Consider the following 24787-nt stretch of genomic DNA (forward strand, 5'->3'; position numbering starts at 1 on the left):
ACCGACCCGAAATAGCATTAACCGAATTAACCGACCTTTTAAAATTTTTAACCGTTAACCGAACCGAAATTTTTTCAAAAATATTAACCGACACGTAATTTTTTCGGTTAATTCGGTCGGTTAACCGAATTAACCGAAATTTATATATTTTTTATTTTTAGTTAAAATAAGTATAAAAATTAACCGAATTAACCGAATTAACCGATTTAACCGATTTAAACGATTTAACTGAATTAACCGAATTAACAAAAAAAGCAAAAAATAAAAAAAGGCTCAACTAACCCAAATCCCTTTTTCCCACTCCCTTATAAATTTTTTGACAGCATTAACATCTTTTTCCTAGCTCTTACTTTTGTGCCTGACACTAATATATTCATAAGATAAATATATTGAGAAACTCATTTGTCTAATTGTCTCAACACATTTTCACCCAATATATATTAGTATTAAATCACTATATAATTAAAAACATTACATAAGTCTTGAAATTAACACATAATTGAAATGTAAGTCTTTAATATTCTCCATTTGTGTCCATTTCTTCTCTCCAAAAAATCTCCATTTGCATTATACCTACAAAAAATACATGTGCAAAAAATTATAATATAATAAAAATATACACATTTAAAAAAAATCAAATAATATAAACAAATGAATAGATTGTAAGTTAACAAGAATAAGATAGTAAGTATACCCTTCAACTCACGAAAGCTCATGAATTTAGGGTAGGCTCTGATGCATTCCAAGAAAAGTCTAAACATTAAATCAATTAAATAAATAAGAGTGATATGGTAAAAAAATTGAAACTATTAAAATAAAACAACAAATATACAATTTTCAATCATGTCAAGCTCTTGGATTTGTTCTTCAATCTTTTTGATGTCTTCTTGTGATGATGATTTTCGAATCCAATCTTGAGTACACACAAGAGCTTGTACAATTTTAGGAGTTAAAGAACTCCTATATTGATCAAGCACACGTCCCCCGGTGCTAAATGTAGACTCTGAAGCAACCGTAGAAACCGGTATAGCTAACACATCTCTTGCCATTTTTGAAAGAATTGGAAATCTAGGGCTGTTCATTTTCCACCACAATAAAATATCAAAATCTTCAATAAAATCCTCATTAGCCTCAGCTAGATATTTATCCAACTCAGATGTTTTATCCTCACTACCAATTTCCAACTCACGCTTTTTATACAAAGCTTGCATTCACCTTTTCATTTTTTGTTGTGGTTCACCGAGAGAAACATGTGTTGGCACACTTGATTGGCTACAAGTACTATAAAGTGGAGGCTTATACTCATCAAACAATTCATACAAAGATTCCTTCAATTTTTGCATCATTTCACAAGCTTTTTCAGAACTAGACATTTCACTAAGTGCAAATTCAAGATACTTTAGTTTTTGTCTAGGATCTAAAATACAAGCAACAAACATTAGCAAATTCATCTTATCAATATCACCCCAATACTTATCATACTTCTCTTTCATCTTGATGGCCATAACATTGAAATCAACATTACTATTTAATTGAGCATCTCGTAAAAGAATATCAATTTCAGAAAGCTCATCAAAAAAATTATTAGACGTGACATATGAAGTGCCAGATATACGCAAAGTAACTTCATAAAAGTGTTCCAAGAAATCCCTCAAGTTTCTAACATTAGCCCAATCATCCACACTAAGCCAACCCTCTCCCCTTTCAAGTTCAGCCCTAAAGTTTGTATCTTGCTCCTCAAATCTCTCAAAAGCTCTCTCAAATTTCTGAGCAGTGTCTAACATTAAGTAGGTTGAGTTCCACCTAGTACAAACATCAAGACACAACATCTTCTTGCACTCTATCTTTTCCATCACAACACACTCCTTAAACTTTTGTAATCTAGCTGGAGATTGTCTCACATATCTAACAGCCCCCCTAACACGTTCAACAGATTTATTCATTTCCTTTAAGCCTTCAACAACAATCAAATTCACAATGTGTGTCATGCATCTCATATGAAGATATTTACCATTTTGAACTAAACCCCCTCGAGGGTTAAATTTCTTTCTCAAATAACCAATAGCAACATCATTTGAACTTGCATTATCAACAGTAACAGTAAACAACTTATCAATCCCCCAATTCAACAAACATTTCTCAATCACCATCCCAATGGACTCACCCTTATGACTAGAAATTGGACAAAAGTTTAAAATCTTTTTATTCAATTTCCAATCGTTATCAATAAAGTGAGCAGTGATACACAAATAATTAACTCTTTGCAAAGAAGTCCATGTGTCAGTAGTTAAGCAAACTCTAGAACAAGAATTTCTCAAAAGTTGTTTTATCTTGACCCTTTCATCTAAATACAATTGATAAATATCCCTAGTCATAGTAGTTCGTGAAGGAATATAAAACCTAGGACATGCCACAAACATAAATTTCTTAAAGCCTTCACTTTCAACAAACTTGAAAGGTAATTCATCAATCACAATCATTTGTGCTAATCCTTTCCTACATGCTTCTTGATCAAATCTCCAAGTTGAAAGATGCCCTTCCCCCCCTTCAACTCCCTTTCTAGGTAAAACTAGTTGTCCTTGACTAGGGTCAACAACATTGCTAGGATTTTTTTTACATGAACCAATATGATATTTCAATGACCCTGTACCATTTTTTTCACATCACAACAAAATTCCTTTTGACAATAATTACATTTAGCCTTACTTACACCTTCACTATTAATAATCTTAGTGAAGTGAGACCAAACTTCTAACCTTTGAGGAGTGGCTTTTCTTTTCCCAGTAGTCACATTTGCTTGGCTTGAAGCTCCAACACCTGAATTTTCAAAATCTATCAAAGTAGGAGGTGTAACACTACCCTTAATAGATGTTGGTTCAGTGGACATTCTACAAGAAAAAAATATATAATAAATTAAAATACATTTATAATATTAAACATATTAGAAGTTTGTAAATTACAGCAATAAATAAATTACAGCAAATAAAAATATTTATTTTTATATTGCAAAATAAATAAAATATAAAAAAACGATTCAAGGATATAACTCCAAAAAATAGGTAAGTTTGAGTCTCATATATTAGAAAATGAAACGGGGTCAATGAATTTCGTTATCAATAATTTAATGCTCTAAAAGGGTAAAAAGAAAATCTAGGGTTAGAATTCAATCACTTAGCCTTGTTTTAATGCGAAAGTGGATGGATGCTTTTAATGTCTGTTACATGTAACCGAAAAAAAGACTTGTTTCACATTTGTTGTAAGGAAATCTATTTTACTTGCCCTAAAAGAAAACAAAGCATTTATTTTACTAATCTATCAATTTCAGTTTCCAATATGGAGATTAAAACTAGATGAAATGCATTCTTTTAAAAAATTAAGAAACTGGGCTTCATAATATGAGCCAAGCTTGAGTTGAAATTATCAAAACTAATACACTCAAATGGCTTATGCACCTAATCAATTTTTTATTATTTTTAATCAGCACTAAAAATATCATTTTAACTATAAAACAAAATATGAAAAAGGCCCCTCAGGTATAAGTAATCAAATAAGGAAATTAAGCACATTTTCTACAAACCAAACATGTAAAAACAGACTGAAACTATAGAAATATAACTCAATTAAATATCTTGACAAGCTTATTACATAAACCTGTAAAAACATACATATATTATCGATATCTCTCTACGCCCAATGAACTCTGTATATATTATCCGTATAAAATATTTATACTTGTTAAATAGAATACTTGTTAAATAAAATTTATAATTAAAATTAAATAAAATATTGGTACAATTAATGAACCAATTTTCATGCTTAGTTAAAAAGAAGTTGGATGTGAGTAGTTGCATATATGGTATCACAATGATGAGTTTAATTAATTGAAGGAAATAAATTATACAACAGTCGCAAAAAGAGGAAATGAGAGATGGACAGCAAGACGCAAGTTAAATGTCGGGTTAGTTTAGGCTGGATTTAGTAGTGTCTACTAAGTACTAACTCTAAGCTTTTGAATTCTTATAGAGAGAAATAAGGACTCCCGTGATTCGTCTAGAAATATTAAGAAACAAAGGAAAGTGAGGTTAAAATATTCTTCTTCTATTTTCGTTATCCTTCATCTCTTAGTCTTACCTATCGCTTTCTTTGGACCAGCTGAACAGCACCTTGTCTTTAGCTTCGATGACAACAGCAGCAGGTTGCAGCCAGCCGTAGCTCCAGGCTCCAGCCTCCAGCAGCTATGATACTTTTGAAGGTTTTGGCTTTTTGGAAAATTTTGAAGGTTTTGAGAGATCTGAAATTTTGAATTAGGGATTTTAAAATTGAAAAGTTGGGGTTTTTTTCTTTCTATCGTCTGTGACTGAGTGTGAGTAGTGTAGAGGTGTTTTAGTTTTACGAAATTTTTACTTTTAGATTTTTATTTTTATTTTTTAAATTATTTGTATTAGGTAATTAAGTTAGGTAATTGGGTTGGGTTGGGTTGGCCACTTGGGTTTAAATATATTAGATTGGGCTTGGGTAAATACTAAATAGTAAACTATTTATATATTATATTTTTGGTTAACCGAATTTTTTCGGTTAACCAACCTGTTTCGAACCGAATTAACCGTTAACCAAAAATTTATAAATTTATTAACCGACCCCCGATCGAAAAAATTCGGTTAACCGACCGATTAACCGAATTCGGTCGGTTAACCGAATTTTTTCGGTTTTACCCGAATTGTGCACACCCCTACTTATAATTACATGATTTTGAAGTATACTATGTTATATTACTTGAATGGTGATTAAATGGTGAGTTTTATTTATTAACTATACGAGCTTACTAAGCTTTATAGCTTACTCTGTTTATTTTTCCGTGTTTTATAGTGTACCCGAAGCTTACTTTGGATTTGGGAGTCGTTGAAAATCTCATCACACTATCAAGCTTTCATTTTGGTACTTTTGAATTTGTGTTTTGGTTATATGGCATGTATAGGAATTATGGTCATTTTGGTTTATGGTTTGGTAATGAATTTAGCCATTTGAATTGGCTTGTAAATGTTAAGTGTTTGGTTTTGTGTATATCCGTGAGAGTTGGCTTATTTTGGTATATTTGGTGATGTATATATATAAGCAAATGGTCTTGGTTATGCATTTAGTAATTGATATATAAATGTTTGTGGTGAATGGTTGTTTGTGAATTGGTATCCTTGTGATTTAGGTAAAGTGATGTATAAATGAAAGTGCCTATATGAAGTTAACTAGTTAAGTGAATTGAGAATGTAAATTTGGTATAAAATTGAATAGCCTAATATGGTACTTGTGTGCCTTGTTGTTTTCGGTATGGAAATGGTATGAATTATGCTTGGTTGAGGTTGGTTGAATGCTTATTTATGCCATATTATATGCCAACCGGTTTGGTGTAGGTGTGTGCAAATTTGGGTGAACAAAATGGATTGATAAATAGCCTATTTTTGTCCACACAGGCAGAGACACGGCTATGTGTCTCAACCATGTGTGACACATGGTCTGGTGACACAGCCATTTGTCCCCTAGTGTTTAATTAGAAATCAAGTCAGTATGCTCCATACGACCTAGCGCACGAGCGTGTGACTTGGCCATGTGGCATAAGTCAGTATACCCTACAGGTTTGGCACGGCCTGGCACACGGATGTGTGTGGCCATTTTGAAGGGCACACGGGATAGTCACACGGGCGTATGTGTTGGCCATGTGACACAAGTCAGAGAGTTACACATGGCGGACACGGGCTGGGACACGACCATGTGATTCCATTTCAAATGTCCACACGGCCTATGACACAGGCATGTCTTTAACCGTGTGAGACACACGGCCGAGCCACACGGGCGTGTGTCACTTGTATTTTGTAAAAAAATTCTAAGTTTACTAAAAATTTCCTAAGTTATCAATTTAGTCCTGAACCACTTCTAAAGCATGTTTTTGGCCTCGTAGGCTCGTATTAGGGACTTGATGAATGATTATGAATGACTTGTAATTGAATTTGATAATTGTATGAGAAATGAATGTTCGATTGTATATTAAGTCCTATAATGCTCCGTAACCCTATTTCAACGACGAATACGGGTGAGGGATATTATAGTATGAGGTCGAGTTTCTAAGGTTGAGCGCTACGCTGGAGGCATGATGGCATCTGAGTATGAGAAGTGTTTCCGTTTTGAGGATAGTTTGAGAGACAGTCTACGGGTACTGATTGCTCTATAGAAGGAGCGGGAGTTCGCGGTTCTGATTGAGAAGGTGAAAATCGTCGAGGATGTTAAGCGCGTGGAGCGCTAGAATAGGGACCGAGAGAAGGGTAAGAATAAGAGGGATTCGAAGCTCTCTAATTCTATTCAAAGGCCTAAGAAAAAGGTCAGACCTGATGGGCCGGTTAGAGTGGGGGCTCCTATTGCTCCTACTAGGATTCAGCTGTGTGAAGATTATGGTAGGCGCTATTCGGGAAAGTGTTGGAGGCGGATAAGGGCTTGTCTAAGGTGTGGGTCTTTGGAGTACCGTATTAGAGAGTGTCCACAGTGGGTAGATCAGATACAAGCTTCGAGACCGAGCATTATACAGAACCAGAAGGCAGTTCAGCAGCCACCTAGGGGCCGTGGACCGACTAGGGATGGAAATGGTTTTGGCTGAGGACAAAGAGCACCAGGCAGAGGTCCTGGTCAGACTGAGGCGAGGCAGTCTGCGTTGGTTTATGCTGCTCGATGTCGAGAGGATGGAGATGGTTCAGATGTTATCACTAGTACGTTCTTAATTTTTAATGTATCTTATACTGCTCTGATAGACATAGGTTCTACACACTCCTATGTAGCTAGTTTTGTTTCTAAAAACCTGAGCACTTCTAGTAAGATCACTATACTGAGTCCATTAATGCAATCTGTTCGGGTTAGTAAACTGTATAGGGATGTTCTATTAGAGGTGTAAGGGTCTATGTTTCTGGCAAATTTGATGGAGTTACTATTTGGGGAGTTCGATCTGATTTTGGGTATGGATTGGTTGGTTAAGAATCGAGTCAATTTGGGCTGCACATCTAAAAAGGTAGTTCTGAGAACTGAGGACTGAGGATGATGATGAAGTGGTTGTGATCAGTGAGCATTGAAATTATCTGTCCAACGTGGTCTCCACTCTTGTGGCTGAAAAATTGGTTCGGAAATGGTGTGAGGCGTATTTGGCTTACGTCAGTGTTTCTGTTTCTAGGGACTCTTCTGTCGGGGATATCAAAATAGTGAGGATTTTTTAGATGTCTTTCTTGAGGAGTTGTCGGGTTACCTCCGGAACGAGAAGTTGAGTTTGGAATTGGGCTTCTACCGGGTGCAGCTCTGGTGTCCATCATTCCCTACCGAATGGCACCGAATAAGCTTACAGAGCTTAAAGCTCAACTTCAAGAGCTTTTGGATCGTGGTCTCATCTGCCCTAGTGTGTCTCCGTGGGGGGCACCGGTTCTATTTGTGAAGAAAAAGGATGACACCATGAGGATGTGCATTGATTATTGATAGTTGAATAAACTGACTGTGAAAAATAAGTACCCACTTCCGAGGATCGGTGATCTGTTTGATCAATTCTGAGGGGCTTCTGTGTTCTTGAAGATTGATATTCGTTCTGGGTATCATTAGTTAGGAGTTAAGGAAGCTGATGTTCATAAGACTGCATTTAGGACTCGTTATGGACACTACGAGTTCCTAGTTATGCCTTTTAGTCTAGCAAATGCTCCGGCTGTATTCATGGATTTGATGAACCGAATGTTTAGTCATGCCTGGATCAATTCATCATGGTCCTCATCGATGATATTTTGGTTTACTCTAAGACCAATGATGAGCATAATAAGCATCTTAGAGTAGTGCTTTAGATTCTCCGTGAAAAATAGCTCTATGCTAAGTTGAGCAAATGTGATTTCTGGTTGCGTGAGGTAACTTTTCTAGGACACGCGGTTTCTACTGAGAGGATCCGAGTTGATACTAGAAAGATTGAGGCAGTGCTTGATTGGAAACAGCCTAAGAATGTATCCAAAATCTGCAGTTTTCTAGGTCTGGTGGGTTATTATCAGCGGTTTGTCGAGGGATTCTCTCTTATTGCAGCTCATTCACTAAGCTGTTACGCAAGGGTGTTCCTTTTGTTTGGACTGATGCACAGTAATCGAGCTTCGAGAAGCTCAAGTCTGTTCTGACTCAGACTCTTGTTCTGATACACCCTGAATCTGAAAAAGCGTTTGTGGTATACAGTGATGTGTCACACATCGGATTGGGATGTATATTAATGCAAGATAGAAAAGTTGTAGATTATGCGTCCCGTCAGCTTAAGACACATGAAGGGAATTATCCGACGCATGATCTGGAGTTGGTTGCGGTGGTTTTTGCATTGAAAATCTAGAGGCATTATCTGTATGGTGAAAGGTGTATTATCTACACTAATCACAAGAGCCTCAAGTACCTCCTTACTCGGAAGGAGTTGAATCTTATACAGCGGCGATGGATTGAGCTACTCAAAGATTATGACTGCATGATAGAGTATCATCTTGTTAAAGCTAATGTGGTGGCGATGCTCTGAGTCGAAGAGCAATGATCGATTTGAGGGTAATGTTCTCTCGTCTTAGTCTGTTTGATGATGGGAGTCTTTTAGCCGAGTTGTAAGTGAAGACGAATTGGATCGATCAGATTCGAGAGAGGTTACGGTTTTGTCAGGTTGAAAGTGGCAGTGCTTTGGATTTGGGGCTGAACAAAGATGGAGTTTTGTGTTTTCAAGGTCAGATTTGTATACAGAATGATTCTGATTTGAGGTAGTCGATTCTAAGGGAGGTGCATAGTAGCCCTTATGCTATACATCCCGGTGGTAATAAGATGTGTCGGGAACTCCGTAAACTGTACTAGTGGCTGAGTTTGAAACATGAGGTTACAAATTTCGTTGCTTATTATCTGACGTGCCAGCAAATTAAGGCTAAGCACCAATTACCTTTGGGTTTGCTCCAACCCGTTAAGATTCCCTTATGGAAATGGGAACGAGTAACGATGGACTTCGTTAGTGGGTTGCCCTTGACACCTACTAAGAAAGACTCTGTTTAGGTCATCGTGGGTCGATTGACCAACTCTACTCATTTTATTCAGGTTCGGACAGACTTTTTTCTGCAGAAGTTAGCAAAGCTATATATTTCTGAGATTGTAAGACTGTATGGGGTTCCTATTTCAATAATTTCTGATAGGGGTCCTCGCTTCACATCTCGATTTTAGAAGAAATTGCACGAAGCTCTGGGTTCGAGATTGGACTTCAATACTACGTTCCATCCTCAGACCGATGGTCAATCTGATAAGACGATTCAGATACTAGAGGATATGCTTTAGAGTTATATGATTGTTTTTCGAGGTAATTGGAAGGATTATCTGCCGCTAGCTGAGTTTGCCTACAATAACAGTTTCCAGTAGCATCCAGATGGTACCTTATGAGGCTTTATATGGTCATAAGTGCCGTACTCTGCTATGTTGGACTGAGTTGGGTGAACTCGAGTTTTGGGTCCTGAGCTGGTTTCTGAGACTAAAGATAAAGTTAGACTAATTCGGGATCGTCTAAAGACAGCTTCTGATAGGTAAAAATCTTATGTAGATCTGAAGAGGCGTAATATTGAGTACTTTATGGGGGAGTTCATTTTTCTCAAGGTTTTTCCGTGGAAGAAGGTTCTGAGATTCGGTCATAAGGGCAAGTTGGGCCCTAGGTTTATTAGGCCGTATCAGATTTTGAAGTGTGTGGGACCTATTTCTTATCAGTTGGAGCTACCTCTAGAGTTGGACCGTATCCACAATGTGTTTTACGTCTCGATGTTGAGGCAGTATCGATCTGACCCATCTCACGTTGTCTCTGTTGAGGAAATCGAGGTTAGGCCGGATTTGACTTTTGAGTAAGAGCCTGTTCAGATTTTGGATCATCATATTATGGTTCTGAGGAGGAATTCCATTCCTTTGGTGAATGTTCTATGGTGGAATCATGGTACTGAGAAGGCCACATGGGAACCGGAGGACTTAATGCGTCAGCAGCAGCATCATATGTTCTGATTAGGTAAATTTTGAGGTCGAAATTTCTTTTAGGGGGTAGAGTTGTAATGCCCTGATTAATTTATCCTTATTTCTGTAAATATCTGACACAAATATCTGGCTGCTTCAGTGGTTAAGTGTTCTGGGTGTGTGTATGAGGTCTTGGTTCAAGTCTCATTTTTGTCAAATTTTGTTATTTTTCTAATTCTAACACTACCCTTGTTGAGTGGGCTTTAATAAAATTGTTTTTAATTCATATCAGAATAAGTTTGTTGGTTCAAGTGGTAAGGGTGTTGTTGTAGTTGAGGTCCTATGTTCAAATCCCTATGTTAGCAGGGGTGTTATATTTTTGCTCTATTATCTAATAAAGTTTCAGTAGAGTTGGGATTCTGAAAAGTGGCTGTTAGTGGGATAGTGGGGAGGAATTTGAGGGATTCCTAATAGCTTATTTTCTTTTCTTTTCTTTTTTCTTTTTTCTAAATTTTCTCTCTCTTCCATAATTCCCAAAAGAATTTTGACGTTAATTTTCTGCCTAACCTCTGTCACTTTCTTCTTCTTTTTTCCTTTTTGGCGATTCTGCTTCCCATCTTTTTGTCTACTGTCTTGATCTCGTATCTTGATATTTAGGTGTTTTTGGTGCGTTTGGTAAGTGTGGTAAGTGTGGTTAATTATTTTGGTTTGTAAATCGTTGGTTAATGGGACTCATTTTGTAGTTTAGGAGAAGTTCAATGGGCTAGTTGCTGCTAATTGGCACTCTAGTTGTGTTAAATCATCGTTGTTGTTCTAAGGTAAGGGTTTTGGTAGTTTAAAGGGTTGCCTATCTCATTGTAGTTCGGCTTAGTCTTATTTTAAACGACTAATTTGGTGATATGTTGGAAAATGATAAGTGAGTGGCTCGGGGGTGTTTTGCATCGAAACTGTACCAGGTGTGTACCTGAAATGCAGAAAAACAAATTTCGGTAAAAGTCGAAAAACTGTTCTATCGACACCAGACAGGCGTGTGGTCACCCGTGTGGTTAGCCGTGCGCGAGACACGGCCGTACAATCGACAAAGGCATGGCTGTGAGCAAGACACGACTATGTCGTGGTTGGAGTGTGGCCTTGTGGGCCGCACGGGCTTGTGGATTTTTGGCCAAATCGTGTGGGCCACACGGGCAAGGCCAATCTGGGCGTGTGGGCCTACACGGGCATTTGGGCCCATATTTCTAAAATTCTCCCTAGGGTCACACTAGTTGTTCTGATTGACTGTGGGCCTACCGTAGGGTCGGTAAGAGCTAACCAAACCCTAAAACTGTAGATCTAATAGTCTAATATTCTGTTCTGAGTATGATATTGCTATGCATGTCTGATTATTCCTTAATATGTATATAAGCATGTTGAGCATGTTTAATCTGTTATTTTTATATCTTCTTTCTGTATCTGTTTTGGGGTGAGTTTGTATATGTGGAAGAAGTGTTCTGTATGGCGATCATTGTCTATATTCTGCCAGCATGGCTACACATTATCTGATATATGTCATAATGGCACAATATGATGTTTAGGGTTGGGTAAGTGTTTTTAGCCCCACATGGTGTGATGGGATGATCAGAGTTGGTGTGTAGAGGATGGGTGTAGAATTCTGATTATCTGATCTGTATGTCTGACTATGTTATCTATATCTGAATGGGCATGAGCCCGAATTTGTATCTGAATGTATGTGAGTTTTCTTCATGTTTGCATGTCTATTTCTATTGGGTTTACACACTAAGTTTACGTAAACTCAATTCTATTTGTCTGTTCTATTCAGGTAATCCACAGACTTAGACGAATCGTTACGGCGGAGTCTTACGGTGACCAGTAGTCTATGAACTGTATTTAATTAAAGGTTTTATTTACTTAAAGGATACTTCTTAGAGTTTTGTGTTAATTGGACTCTCCAGAGTGTTGATTAAATTTTTGGGTTTTGGATTTTTGTTTAACATTTTGGTCGGACAATTCATTAAAAACACGGTATTTACTAAAACAAAGGTTTTCTAAAAATACGAACTGCTTTCTTGATATACAATGGTTTTTCGTAAGCTTCCACTAATAAACACGTTTTAAGAAAAATCAATTAACTGCATAAACATTTTGACAATGGTTAAAAGCATATAAGAGTTGAAGAACTGAAATGGTTTTATCATATAAAATTTCATTATCAAAACCCATTCTTTGTAACACCTCCTAATTCGGCCATAACATTTAGGCTGAGTTTAGGGTGTTACAAAGACTTCTCCAAGTGTCCCTCAATTGTCTCTTTAGCCATTATATCAACGTTGTGGTATAACATTTATCCACATAGATTCTGTTCTTGTGGACTAATACACAAGTATCTGTTGAGTTGAAGATCAAGAAAGAATGTTAAAGGAATTTCGAATCAGCCTAGTTTGGTTAATTTATTAACTATCGGCTAATCAGTTAGCTAGTTAGTTATATTAAATAGACGATACCCATTTGTAACAGATTTAGTTAGGCTCACTCTATAATATAAATATATGCCTAACGTACCAAGAGATGTAAGTTTTTAGCATGCATCAATAACAATAGTTTGAGCTTCATCTCTCATTTTCATACCTTAATTTTCTTGAATACCAAACAACCATTAATCAAGTGTAAAGAATTTAAAGAATTTTATGTGTTTGCTACTTGTTTAAAGAATTTTTTCTCACTATTATTGATAATTTTTTATAGGGTTAATATATATAGAGATATTCGAACTTGGCAATTTGTACGTGTTTGGTACTCTTGAAATTTTTTTACTTAACTAATACTTAAAACTTAAAAATCATACGTCAACTTGATACTTTTTTTTAAGTACCTAACTAACATGGTATTGACAACCAATAACACAGTGACACATGACGGCCTCACATTTTGACAAATAGCAAAAAGAAAATTTTTAAAATTCATTTAAAATTTTTCCCACATCTTAAAGCACAAATTCATACGAGAATTAAAGTAAAAAAGTGTTGGTATTTGTGGAGTTGCCACTGGACAGATAAAAATAATGCATTCTCATTTCTAGAAGTTGACAACTAGTGTCAATCCTATACAATTCTTAATTTTGTAATAAACAATGACATTCATAATCGTCATGGTACGACTTATTTTAATTGCTTTTGCTTGAGAAAATGAATTAGCCATAAATAATTTTATCTATTCATTTCTAGTTAAATGTGAACAGTAAATTCAAGTCTAGATTATAGAAGTAGAAGTCATCATGTTTAATTTTATCCTATTTTTTTCTTCTTTAGGAAAGTTGGACTAATCATACGTTCTTTGTTGTTACATGTATATTTGTATTCATTTTACAGTTTTAATTAAATTAACATCATTATTACAACAAATTAGGAAGATATAAAATTGAAAATATTGGAATAGTTAATATTTTTCGATTTAAAAGTTAATTTTAATTATTTGATACATTAATACTAAATGTTTTTAATTTTACAAGTGAATTTAAGATAATTATCTCCATCATTTGTATATAGTTCTTGACTGAGTTAGTGCCACAAGTCAACTAGATACCAACTCGGTTAGAGAAATTACGAAAATACCCTTCCTTAATTAAAATAAGTTATGTTACTCGATGACACTTTAGTCTTATTATTTAAAAAAGACCAATAAAAGTGTGTATATGGCAGGATTTGAACTCATGTACGCAAATATTGAATTTATCACTCAAATAATATTTTATTTTTATATTTTTATGTATTTCAATTTATTATACACACTTTGTTACATCAATCAATTGTATATCTATACTATTATTTAAGCTCTTGGCTGAGTTGGTGTCAGGAATCAATCGGATACCAACTCGATTATAAAAATTATAGAAATATCCTTTCATAATTAAAATAAGTTATATTATTAGAAAGTATTTTACTCTTTTTATTTAAAAAAACCAAAAAAAAAATACATGTAGTTGGATTTAAACCCACTCCAATTGCATTAGTAAAACCTTTAAATTATCACTCATTTTTATTTAATATTTTTATACATTTCAATTTTATTATGTACACTTTGTTACCTCAATCAATTTTATTATGCACACAATTGTATTCTAATACGTGACTTTCACTTTTCATTATTTATTATATGTTATTTTAAACACACATTTATATTTTAAATATATGCTTTTCACACGCATATATGTTATAGAATTTCTAGTATAATATAAATTAACTATAAAAAAAATTTAAAAATAAAGTCAACTTTTTTTATTTAAAAATAATGCTATTGATTGAAACGGTTTTTACAAAAATATTATGTTTTTAGTTTCAAAAATAAATTAACTTCATTAAATAATTGTTTTACATTTTTCATTCGTCTATAATTTTCTAGTCCATATTATTATTTAAGTGTATGACTGAATTAATGTCACAACTAAAAATGACATCAATTTAATTAAGAAAATTATTAAAATACCTTACATATTTTAAATAAATTATATTATTATGAAGATGTTTTTATTTCTTTTCTTATTTAAAAACAAATAAAAAATTAAGATTTAAATTTGCCACCAACATTTATAAAATCATTTTTTTAACACTTTAATCAAGCTTTATTTAAATATTTTTATATATTTTAATTTTATTACACAATTTTTTTTACTCACATTGTTTGTATATCTATACTATTATTTAAACTCTTGACTGAGTTGATGTCACCCTCAATCGAATCTCAACTCGATTAAGAGCAGGGGCGAAGCCAGAAAAGAATTTTTGGGGGGGCCGAAGGAAATTTTAATTTTTTATAGTCTATATATTTGTAATTTTTAAAGGATTAAATTGAATTTTTATAATTTAAGGGGGGCCAAAGTGCAATTTTACCTTTACTAATTTAAAATTTTAAAAAAATCTAAAGGGCCTAAATGAAAATTTCCCATTTTAGGGGGGGCCGGGGCCCATGCCTGCCCCCTGGTTTCGCCCCTGATTAAGAGAATTGTGAAAATACCCTTCCATGTATAAGTAAAATTTGCATATATGATAAGATTTGAATGCGAACAACATCTTTAAATTCTTTTCTTTACCACTTCAATCTAAGTTCTATTTTGATTTTTTAATGCATTTTAAAGTTATTAGACAAAATGTTTCACCCACATTGTTTGTATATCTATATTATCATTTAAACCCCTGACTAAGTTAGTTACACAAGTCAACTAAAAACCAACTCAATTATGTAATTACTAAACTACCATTACATATTTGAAATAAGTTACATTATTATGAGGGTAATTTTATCTTTTTTTACAACTTTAATAAAAACCTATATAAAATTTACATATGTTGAGATTTGAACTCATACCACCAGCATTTATAAAAAGGTTACGACAAAATTTATTCTTTTATTTTAACAAAATTTTCAATAAAAGGTCTAATGTGGTAGTAAATTTTTATTTTTGTCTATTAATATGGTACCTCTCTCTAATTGTTTTAAATTTTGACTCTATTTGCCACATGTCTATGAGGTGCCACATGGCATAATGGATATAAAAAGAAATTTTAAACTATAAAAGAATTATAATTTCATAAAATAATTTTTGAATATCTTCAATTTTTTTAAAATTTTTTTAATTTTTATGATTTTTTTATTACAACTTGAAATTGATGATGCGGGTTTGATACGGCATTTTGTAGACGTAGCGGCTTCTACTAAACTTGGTTAACTAATACACATTAGCTTTCTTTAATGCAATTTTTTTAAGTAACATAATGATAAAAATGAACAACTTTGGAGGCCAAATTAGCATACGACCCTATTAATTTTTCTTTTGGAATTTCATTTTTTTTAAAGAATATTGATATTAATGTCTCTAATATAAAAAAGAAATCTAAAATGTGTAAATTGCATGTTTGGCCATTTTATTGCCATGGGGGCATCTAAATTTCTTTCTACTAATAGAGGAATGCTTTATATATTCTTTAAAATTTTACCGTAAGTTCTATGTTAACTCTTAAAAAAGATCATTTTTAAAATTTATATGATTATGATTCTTCGCATGAATTCTACACTTTTATAGCAACAACTATGAAATGGATAATTAATCTTTACGAAAAAAAAAACAAATGAAAATGGAGATGATGAAATCACATAGTATTGTTATATGATTTTGCAGGTGTTCCCACTGCAGGAATGAAAGCTAATCTTCCTAGAATTCCTTGTTTGTATGGCAAGAATGTTTTCCTCTTCATATTGTCGGATGCCGCTTTATTCGTTGTGTAATGTAACTCATGAGCCGATACTTTTCTCTTAGATCTTGCGGACCCAGAGCAGTCAGCGGATTTAAAACTTGAACTCTTGTGATGGTGATCTTCAGATTTTCTGATAAAACTTGAAGAATACTTCCTGAATGTATCTCTATTATGTCCCTCAGATGCGCTTCTAAACAGCAGCAAATCTCTTAATGATCTCCATTTTCTTGAAGAAGAACCCTTTGAAGATGATTGCTTAATATTGCTGCTGATATGATCATTTTCATCTTCTTCATCAGAAACTCGGTAGGGAGAAAGTGATCTTGTTGCTCTACAGCTGGAATTCTTTGATAACATATCATGGACTCTTTCTCTTTCTCTCTCTTCCTCTTCCTCTTCCATCTTCTGTATTCGTTTTCTTACTTGGTGAAAAAGCATGGATGATCTTTTTCCCTTGTGATGATAAAAATGGGATTTTCTGATCATATTCATCAACAACTTGTGGAGGTTTGAAGGGCTTGATTTTCCCACCATCGAAGAGTTCTTCAGCTGAAAGCTGATAGGTTTTCTCCAATAATGGCTGACGAAAATCAAAAGCGAAATTTACTTCATCATCATCATCGATCTTTGTTTTTCCTACTGATTTTGGTTTTTCTTCCCAATCAAAAGGAATCGCCGAAGAACTGCTTATTTGATTATGATTCATGATCGACAAACGATCAAATTCACTATAAAACTCAGATATTCTTGACGGAGTGGTGGGTGCACTGAAGAAACATTCACCAAATCGGCTGGGCGAAGGAGGAGCACTGTTGAAATCAAAACTCGGAATCGGCGAACTTGGTTTCACCACTTCCATCTTTTTACTTTCTTTCCTTGCTCACAAATGTTGTTGAGAACTGAAATTCCTCAATTTCTTTACGAAGCGGAGTGGGAGAGAGTTGCGGCAATAAAAGGTTCTGATTGTTTGACCAAACAGCCGACAATCTCACGTCTGAATTTCGATCTTCTTCGGTCCTCAATCACATGGTGAAGGTCTTGTTTATTTTATAATTATAGGATTAGGTAACGTAAAGACCGATGCGTAGGAGCGTTATGGTGACCCACCGCTGTTTGAGTTTTCTGTGAACATAGACCGTCATGTATTTGTATATTGAATAAAACAGGTTAATATATAAAAATTTGTCTTCTTTTTACATCATCATTCCTGCCCTAATGTCATATCTATTTCATTTTCTTAAAATATTTTGTTTCCCAAGATAACCGGCATCCAGTTTTCTTTAGAAAAATATCACAAGCAATCAAAAGTCAATGCTTCATACAATATATAAAACAATGGTTGTAGAGATAAGTAATCATAAAACCCAAACAAATGAAATACTAGCATCCTTCACTTGAAGCCCATGAACAATGAGCAAAGAGAGAAGTCAAGCCTAAAACTTTAGCAGCCAAACCATCAAAATGAGCAGAGCCAAATTGATATGAAACTGCTCGCTCTCATGGCAATACAAACGTCGTTGCTGACCTAAAACAACAATTGTGAAGGAGCTAAGAAAACAACCCATCATAGAATCCGTGGAAAGAGTCGTCACTAATTTAGTAAAAGGGTCCAAGCTTCACCCTCGACTGAAGACCACAACCTAAACTAAGGCCAAGAATTTATTATTTTGAATCGTGCTTCTTCATACTTTTGAGAGAAAAAAAAAAAGAGACGATGGCTGACGAATAAGGGGAGAGAAGGGGTGGCAACCGACTGACTAATAGCCAAACCATGCACCGGTCACCGTAGAAACTTTAAAGGAGTTGAAGGGCTATTTACTAAAAAGATACGTTATGGATTGCGGAGTGGCTTATGAAGACAATTTAGACTAGCCTTGAGATATTAGTAAAAGTCGGTTGAACTGATTTACGTATTTTGGGGTTAGATTAGCTTTGGCCAAATTAAAAAAAAAAACAATACCCCATATAAAAATAACAAAAAACCCACTGTTAAAATCGACCCAAAATAAATAAAAAAAATTACAATAACAAAAATCACTGGCCCATTGTTTGAAACTTATTAAAATAAAGATTACATAAAGAAAAAATTCTAAACTTACATAATTAAAGTGGTAACTATGAGTTGGAGGCTTTGGATTTATGTTTAAATTAATTTTAATGTTTATTTTAATTATTTATAAGGCCAGTTATATATTTTGAGTTTTTTTAGGAGGATTTGTAGAGTTTATTAGGAGATTTTTTGAACTTCAAGAATAGTCTTTAAAAGTTGTTTGAGGGGGTCTTGTCACTTTATCTTGCATTACTTTTAGAATTGAGGAAGTTAATTAAATCTCACCAACACTATTTTTGGATTCATAATTGTAAAGGAAAAGAAGAAAGGTTAAGAAAAGGAATGGATTTTGTTTGTATTGATAAAATGAAAGTAAATTTAACTATTTTTATTTCCCTCTTGACATTTTAAAGGAAAGCAAAGGATACTCATCTTCTTTAGCTTTTCCTTACATAAATAAAAAATATTCATTTTCTTTCCTTTCATTTCAATCCAAACATAGAGTAAAGTTCATTGCTGATGTTTTGTCTTAATCAAATTATCCATCTTGCCACAAGCCATCTTTCAACTTATACATTCGGTTTCATCATTTATTTACTTCCATTTCTTTATTTTTTATTATCCTAGAATTTACTTTTCTGGAAAAATTAATATATATTTTCTAGTGTTTGGAGGAATCTATGTAAAATATTTTCTGTTGTTTGGTAGATTTTTTAAAAATATTTCATAAAAGTTGTTTTCAATTAAATAAACATACATTTGAGATTTTTTATTTTTCATTGTTTAATTGAATTTATTTTTATCTATAATTTTATATTTTACATTATTTTTGCATATATTAAAAATATTATGTTAAATTCAGATTTATTACAACATCATTTTTTAATTACATGACTACTAAGTGAGTATTTTTTATTTGAAAATGTGACATCAACAAAATTGACAAAAAAACTAATGATGTCTACAATTGGACTTGATTTTCAAATTTGAAAAGTAAAGGGACTAATTTTTTTAAAATAAAACTACAAAGACTAAATTACAAATCTATAAAGTGTACATAGACTTATGGCATATTTTAACCTAGTTATAATTGTAATAAATATTTATTATTAAACTATTGATATTAAATATTTTCGTGAATAATATTGTTTAAAATTATTATTTTTAAATTTTATTATTAAAATAAAGTTGAAATATTAAATAATTTATTAAAATAATAAATTATATTTATTATATTAATAATTTATTATAGGATTAAATATAAATAATTAAATATGTATGTTTAATAATATTAAAAAATATAATATTTTAAATATTTTTTTAAAAAAATATTATCAATATAACAATATTAAGCTTAATTTAAGTTAATTTTTATATAAAAATAAAATTATCTATAGATGAGCTTTTTTCTAAAAAATAACTTACGCTTTGAACCTTTTCAAAATGGTAAGTCATTTTACAGGAAAAAATACTTATTTTACCTTGATCTGTAAGTCATTTTTCGTTGACTAAACTATTTTCTATGAAACAAATACAAAAAAATGCAGAAAATATTTTCCGTAAAACATTTTACATCTAAACAAATGGACTCTTAATTACTCATCTTATTTGCTAAACTTTTCAAGTCTAAAGATCCACCCAAAAAAAAGCTTGGTTTCTATTTGGCTTGAATCCTATTTGATTTATTTATGAGTTTTCCTTATTGGTGTTGAAAATTCTAAGAATTAATTCATTGAGCTTCTTCAAGTGATTATTCAACTGTGTTTTAGAGTAATTATCTCATAAAAGCCTTCATCAACAAGTTTTCTAGCAATTTTTAATATTCCTAAAAAAAAAAGGAAAAACATAACTGCTCCAAACATTTCAAACTTCTTTACTTCTTCTCTAAGTTACACAACCAAATGATGATTATTCTAAAATATTAGCCATAAAATATCTCCATATTTATTGTTTTAATGGGATTTAATCAAAAGTAAATATGCCAACACACAAACTTTGACTATTCCAAACTAGCATGTTGTAATTGTTGTTTGAACACGTAATGGGACAAGCAGTACATATAAAGATAAGGTGAAATTTATTAAATTTCAATCATCAAAGCCACTAATTTTCAAGCTTGGAAAATCAGCAGAATTGCAATGACTTTTTGGATGAAATCCTAATATTTTTGGGTTAAGATGTCTCATGATGTTTGAAGATCTATCTCTTAACTTCAAAATGCATTTTGAATCACTCGATTTTGAATTCAAAAGCTCAAGTTATGACCGTTTTAGTGAAGACTGCGTGAGCAGAATTTCTGAACGGGATTATAATGAGAATTACAAATTTCAGACTTTTAATTCGAGTTTAAATCATTTTGGGTTCGGATTTTAGGCTTAATTTTTATTATATATAAGCCCAATATTTTATTTATCAGATCTTATTATTTTATTCTATTTTTTTATGATTATTAAGTGTTTTAAGTTATTTAAAAGTTTTATGTTAAAAGAAAATTTAGTTTAAAACTACTTCTTGTTTAAATTAAATTATAATTCTAGTATAGTTAAGAGTTTTATTTAGATTTATTTAGCTAGTCTATATATAGGCCTATGTATTGTACACAATTCATTAAATTCATTATTATCAACTTCTTTTTTAAATTTATAAATTCTCTTTAAGTTTTCTTTTTAAGATTTTCTCTTGAATTTCTTTTAGAAGAGTTTTAACAATTTTTTCAAATTATGAGGATCATCTTCAAACTTTTTGTTGCTAACTTTTCTTTCTTAGAGGTTAGATTAGAGCTGCTTGAGGGGGTTGTGAATCTTTCGTGTTTCCAAGACTTCTTATGACTTCTACATACCACGTTCTATCTTTCCATCTATCTTTTTTATTTTCTTCCTTGTTATTCTAATCATAGATTTATTATTCTATTTTAATTATATTAGTTATTCATTTTAATTATTTTATCTAACTTGAATTTGATTGCGTTTCAAGTTGTGTCAAAAATCCAAATTTCTTTTTAAACGTCTACAGTCCTAAGTCAAATTCACGACTTTGACAAACTTTACAATCTGCTTCCACATTCATCCATCTCATTCTTTATCAACAAACAATCAAAGTTTCTAAAAATCTAGTTTAGTGCATAATATTAAACATCATTCTTTTTTGGTTGTGAACTTTCCTCCTTGATTCTTCTTTATCCTACCATAATCTGATTTAGTTCCCTTCTTAAAGAATCTTTTCATGCTCTTTGTGAGCAAGACTAACTACCCTGTGATCTCATCAATTTCATTGTTGGAACAAACTTTTGAAAATTGAATGTTCTGTTCTTTTCAAGACCCATTTTGTCACATCTTGCTTCCTCTAAATTCAACTCAAAAGTTTAGAGTGAGTCTATTAACTCATCCAACTTAAGAGTAGTTGTCTCTTCTATTGTCATAACTTTAATGGTAAAACATTTTGGTAAAGATCACAACACTATGCATATCAATTTATCCTCAGAAAAGAGATCACCAAGACAGAAAGTCTCATTAGTCTCGCATAATCTTGTATAAAATTCATAAATAGCTTTATTTTAAAGCACTTTTAAATTTTCAAACTTGGCTGTTTAAATCTGAGTTTTTAACATGCGCACAACATCATTTTCTTTATGTAAGTTTTGCAAGATTGTTCATGTCTCAGTAGAGATTCACACAAAATAAATTTATGATGGTCTACGTCAGCTCCATTAAAAATAGCATTTAGAGCTTGTGAATTTTCATAAACAATCTTTCTTTCTTCTGCAGTGTATTTGTGTTACACCCTATTTCCTTTAAGCTTGAAAATTTAAAGGTTAAATTGAAAGATACCTTAAGTTGGTAATCTCTATTGAAGAACTAAAAAAGTTTAGGAACGAAATGGGATATGATCGAAAACCAATCTTGGTTTGGTTAAAATGTAACCAATTAATCCCTTAATAGGAAACAAAATGATTATATGGATGAATGGTTGATATACGGTTGGAAGCCGCATATGAAGGGCTATAAATAGTTGAGAAATGAATCCTCAGACGGATTCCTCAGTCTACTTCATCCTCTCTTCTCATTCATCTTCCATGGTTGCTCCGAAGAAGCAATGCTATTGGAAAGCTTTGATTGAGCAATGATTGTGAAACTCAAGAAAATAAAGGATCTAGTAAGCTGGTAAGGTTCTAAATCCCTTAGTGTACGTGAGATTAAATGACCAAAGTTAAGAGTTTTCAGAACTATTTTAAGGGTTCTGCATGTTTTTAGAAAATCAAGGGCTAAGGTAAAAACATTAAGTTTCTCCCCATGAATTGGTTGTTAATCTTAGCTGCCAGAAGAATGGAAACTCTAGGGGTTGGAAAAGTTAAGCGGACAAAGCGAAGAAGCACCAGATGAGTTTCTGTACTCAAACCCATAAGTGTCAAAGTATGATGCATGATTTCATAAGTTTATGAGTATCCGTCATTCTAGTTCAGTATGCATGACCCCATGATGTTTATTTATTATATGTATTGCATATGAAACTATAAAAGGGGATTAGTGATGGGATAAACGAAGTTAAAAATAAGGAAAAGCGAGTGAACTATGTTAGATACCGTCATACGATTTTGTAGAGTGCAAATTGTGATGTGCGAAACTCTAGGCATTGCAGAGACACTACGGAATTCAAGCATCAAGGTATAGGATGTTAAATGGAAGAATGGATGGAATGAAAGGGGAAGAGTAAAGATCATTGCTAAGCCACGGGTCTGATCGAAGGCTATACACCAAGATGAGTAAAACCATAGCTGAAAAATGTTATGACATCATGATAAAAATGAGTAAAATCCTAAATGAAAGATGTTATGACATCAAGACGAAAATGAGTATGACTATGGCTAAAAAAAGTTATGGCATCATGGTAAGTAAGACTAAGACCATAGCTGAAAGACTCTAGCATCCTTCAAAAGTTCGTCAAGACAGTAAACACGAGAAACATAAAGTGTAAGACCATAGTTAGACTATAGCCACCAGTGTAGTCTGTAGGGATAGTAAACGCAGGTTATAATGTGTAAAACCATGGTTGAAAAACATTGTGGCATCATAGTTAGTCCAACGAAACATTAAACATGAAATCATCTGACAGGATATTAAACAAGGGATAGTCCGATAGGACGTTAAATACGGGGTACTCCACCGAGATAGTAAACGCAAAGATTATAGAGGGTAAAACCATAGTTTGACTATGGCAACCAATTGAGCCCGTAGGGACGTCAAACATGAGTAAAACCATATATTAACTATAGAAACATAGAATGTCCGTCAAGACAATAATCATGGATGGAAAATCAAGACAGTAATTGTAGGAAATCCCACCATTGAAGAAAAATGGCTGGAAGAAAAGATAATCGATAGCAAACGATAGTGAACCAGCAAACGAAGGAAAAACAGTTGAAAAAAAATGTAGAAAGAGAAATGATCCGCTAAAATAAAAATTATGAAAGTCGAAAAGGCATAAGGGAAGATAACCAACGGGAATCAGACATGTGAATTGTAGCACCAATAGTACTAGGTAAGCAGAAGAAATAGTAAAATGAGGGAATCGCAATAAGGATTCATCGTTAAGAACAGTTGAGAAAGGTTCAGTGGAGTTGGTAAAATAGAGTCTAGGTCGTGAGCATCACAACAAGAAAGGTCTTGGGATAAGAAGGGATGGCTGAAAACCCAAAATTGAAAAGTTCGATGAGGGACGACACCTATGACAGGTATGTCAGTCAACACTATTCTTCCATAAAGAGAAACCATTTAGGGAGTATCTGCCAAATAGCGAGTTATGAGAGAAGACAATAAACAGAAATCATGAACTTAGATGGTCATACAACGACATTTGACTGAATATTGAAGGCCGCAGTAGATGGTAGCAAAAAGGTGTGATACGCTTAAGGGTAGGGTCCTACGATTGAAGCAAACTTACCAAGAAGTAATCCGACCATTATTTAAACTAAGCGGGATTTAAATTACCAGGACGGCGTGGGACCTTGTTGGTCATACCAAAAGATGGAAGATGAACAAGTCATATTGGATTAAGATAGAAAGGGGTCCGTCATGGGCAAAGGAGGTCGAGAATACTCACTAAGAGTCTTTGGAAATATAGGCTGGATGGCTACATTAATAAGGCTTGATGGTAAGAAGATGAGAACCACTTAACATAAGTAGGAGGAAGGAAAAGAGCTTGCAGAGATGGAAAGACATTTAGAAGAATTATCAAAGAAGACTATTAGTGGCCAAAAGATAATTGCTCAACGATCTACCTGCTAATGGACAAAATCAGAAATAGGATAAAGTCGACTACGACAGATTAAGGAAAATGTCTCAAACAAGCAAGGAGTTGTATTATAATTTGAACCCCAGCAAGGTGAGGAAAGTTTTGTGTAATGAAGAAATTCACCAAGTTCAATTGAACTTACAAGGGTTTGACCTGTGATTGCAAGATATGCGAGAGAAAAAAACTCGAGGAGGGATCAAGCTAGATCATGTGA

The 24787-nt window shown here is 33.2% G+C and overlaps 1 protein-coding gene and 1 pseudogene across 1 annotated transcript; both read right to left on the bottom strand.

Annotated features, from left to right (window-relative positions):
• Nucleotides 1-370: 370 nt before the first annotated feature.
• LOC107916889 (uncharacterized) lies at nucleotides 371-7337 on the bottom strand. Its single transcript, XM_041084247.1, has 6 exons — nucleotides 7277-7337; nucleotides 6546-6636; nucleotides 4132-4403; nucleotides 2757-2817; nucleotides 695-753; nucleotides 371-573 (listed from the first exon to the last, which is right to left on the bottom strand). The coding sequence occupies exons 1-6, from the start codon at nucleotides 7335-7337 to the stop codon at nucleotides 515-517; spliced, it is 603 nt and encodes a 200-aa protein (XP_040940181.1). The 3' UTR covers nucleotides 371-514.
• An 8673-nt stretch (nucleotides 7338-16010) lies between these two features.
• On the bottom strand, nucleotides 16011-18059 carry LOC107917090 (uncharacterized; annotated as a pseudogene).
• Between the last annotated feature and the right edge of the window lie 6728 nt (nucleotides 18060-24787).

This window comes from Gossypium hirsutum, chromosome A01 (genome assembly GCF_007990345.1).
Source record: "Gossypium hirsutum isolate 1008001.06 chromosome A01, Gossypium_hirsutum_v2.1, whole genome shotgun sequence".
Taxonomy (NCBI): Eukaryota; Viridiplantae; Streptophyta; class Magnoliopsida; order Malvales; family Malvaceae; genus Gossypium; species Gossypium hirsutum.

Coding starts and splice junctions, on each gene's coding strand:
- LOC107916889 (XM_041084247.1), bottom strand. CDS start 7,337: ATGGACACCAGAGCTGCACCCGGTAGAAGCCCAATTCCAAACTCAACT. Junction 4,404..6,545: donor AATGCTCGGTCTCGAAGCTT/GTATCTGATCTA, acceptor AAAATCTAAAAG/TAAAAATTTCGTAAAACTAA. Junction 574..694: donor GAGCTTTCGTGAGTTGAAGG/GTATACTTACTA, acceptor TATTTTTTGTAG/GTATAATGCAAATGGAGATT.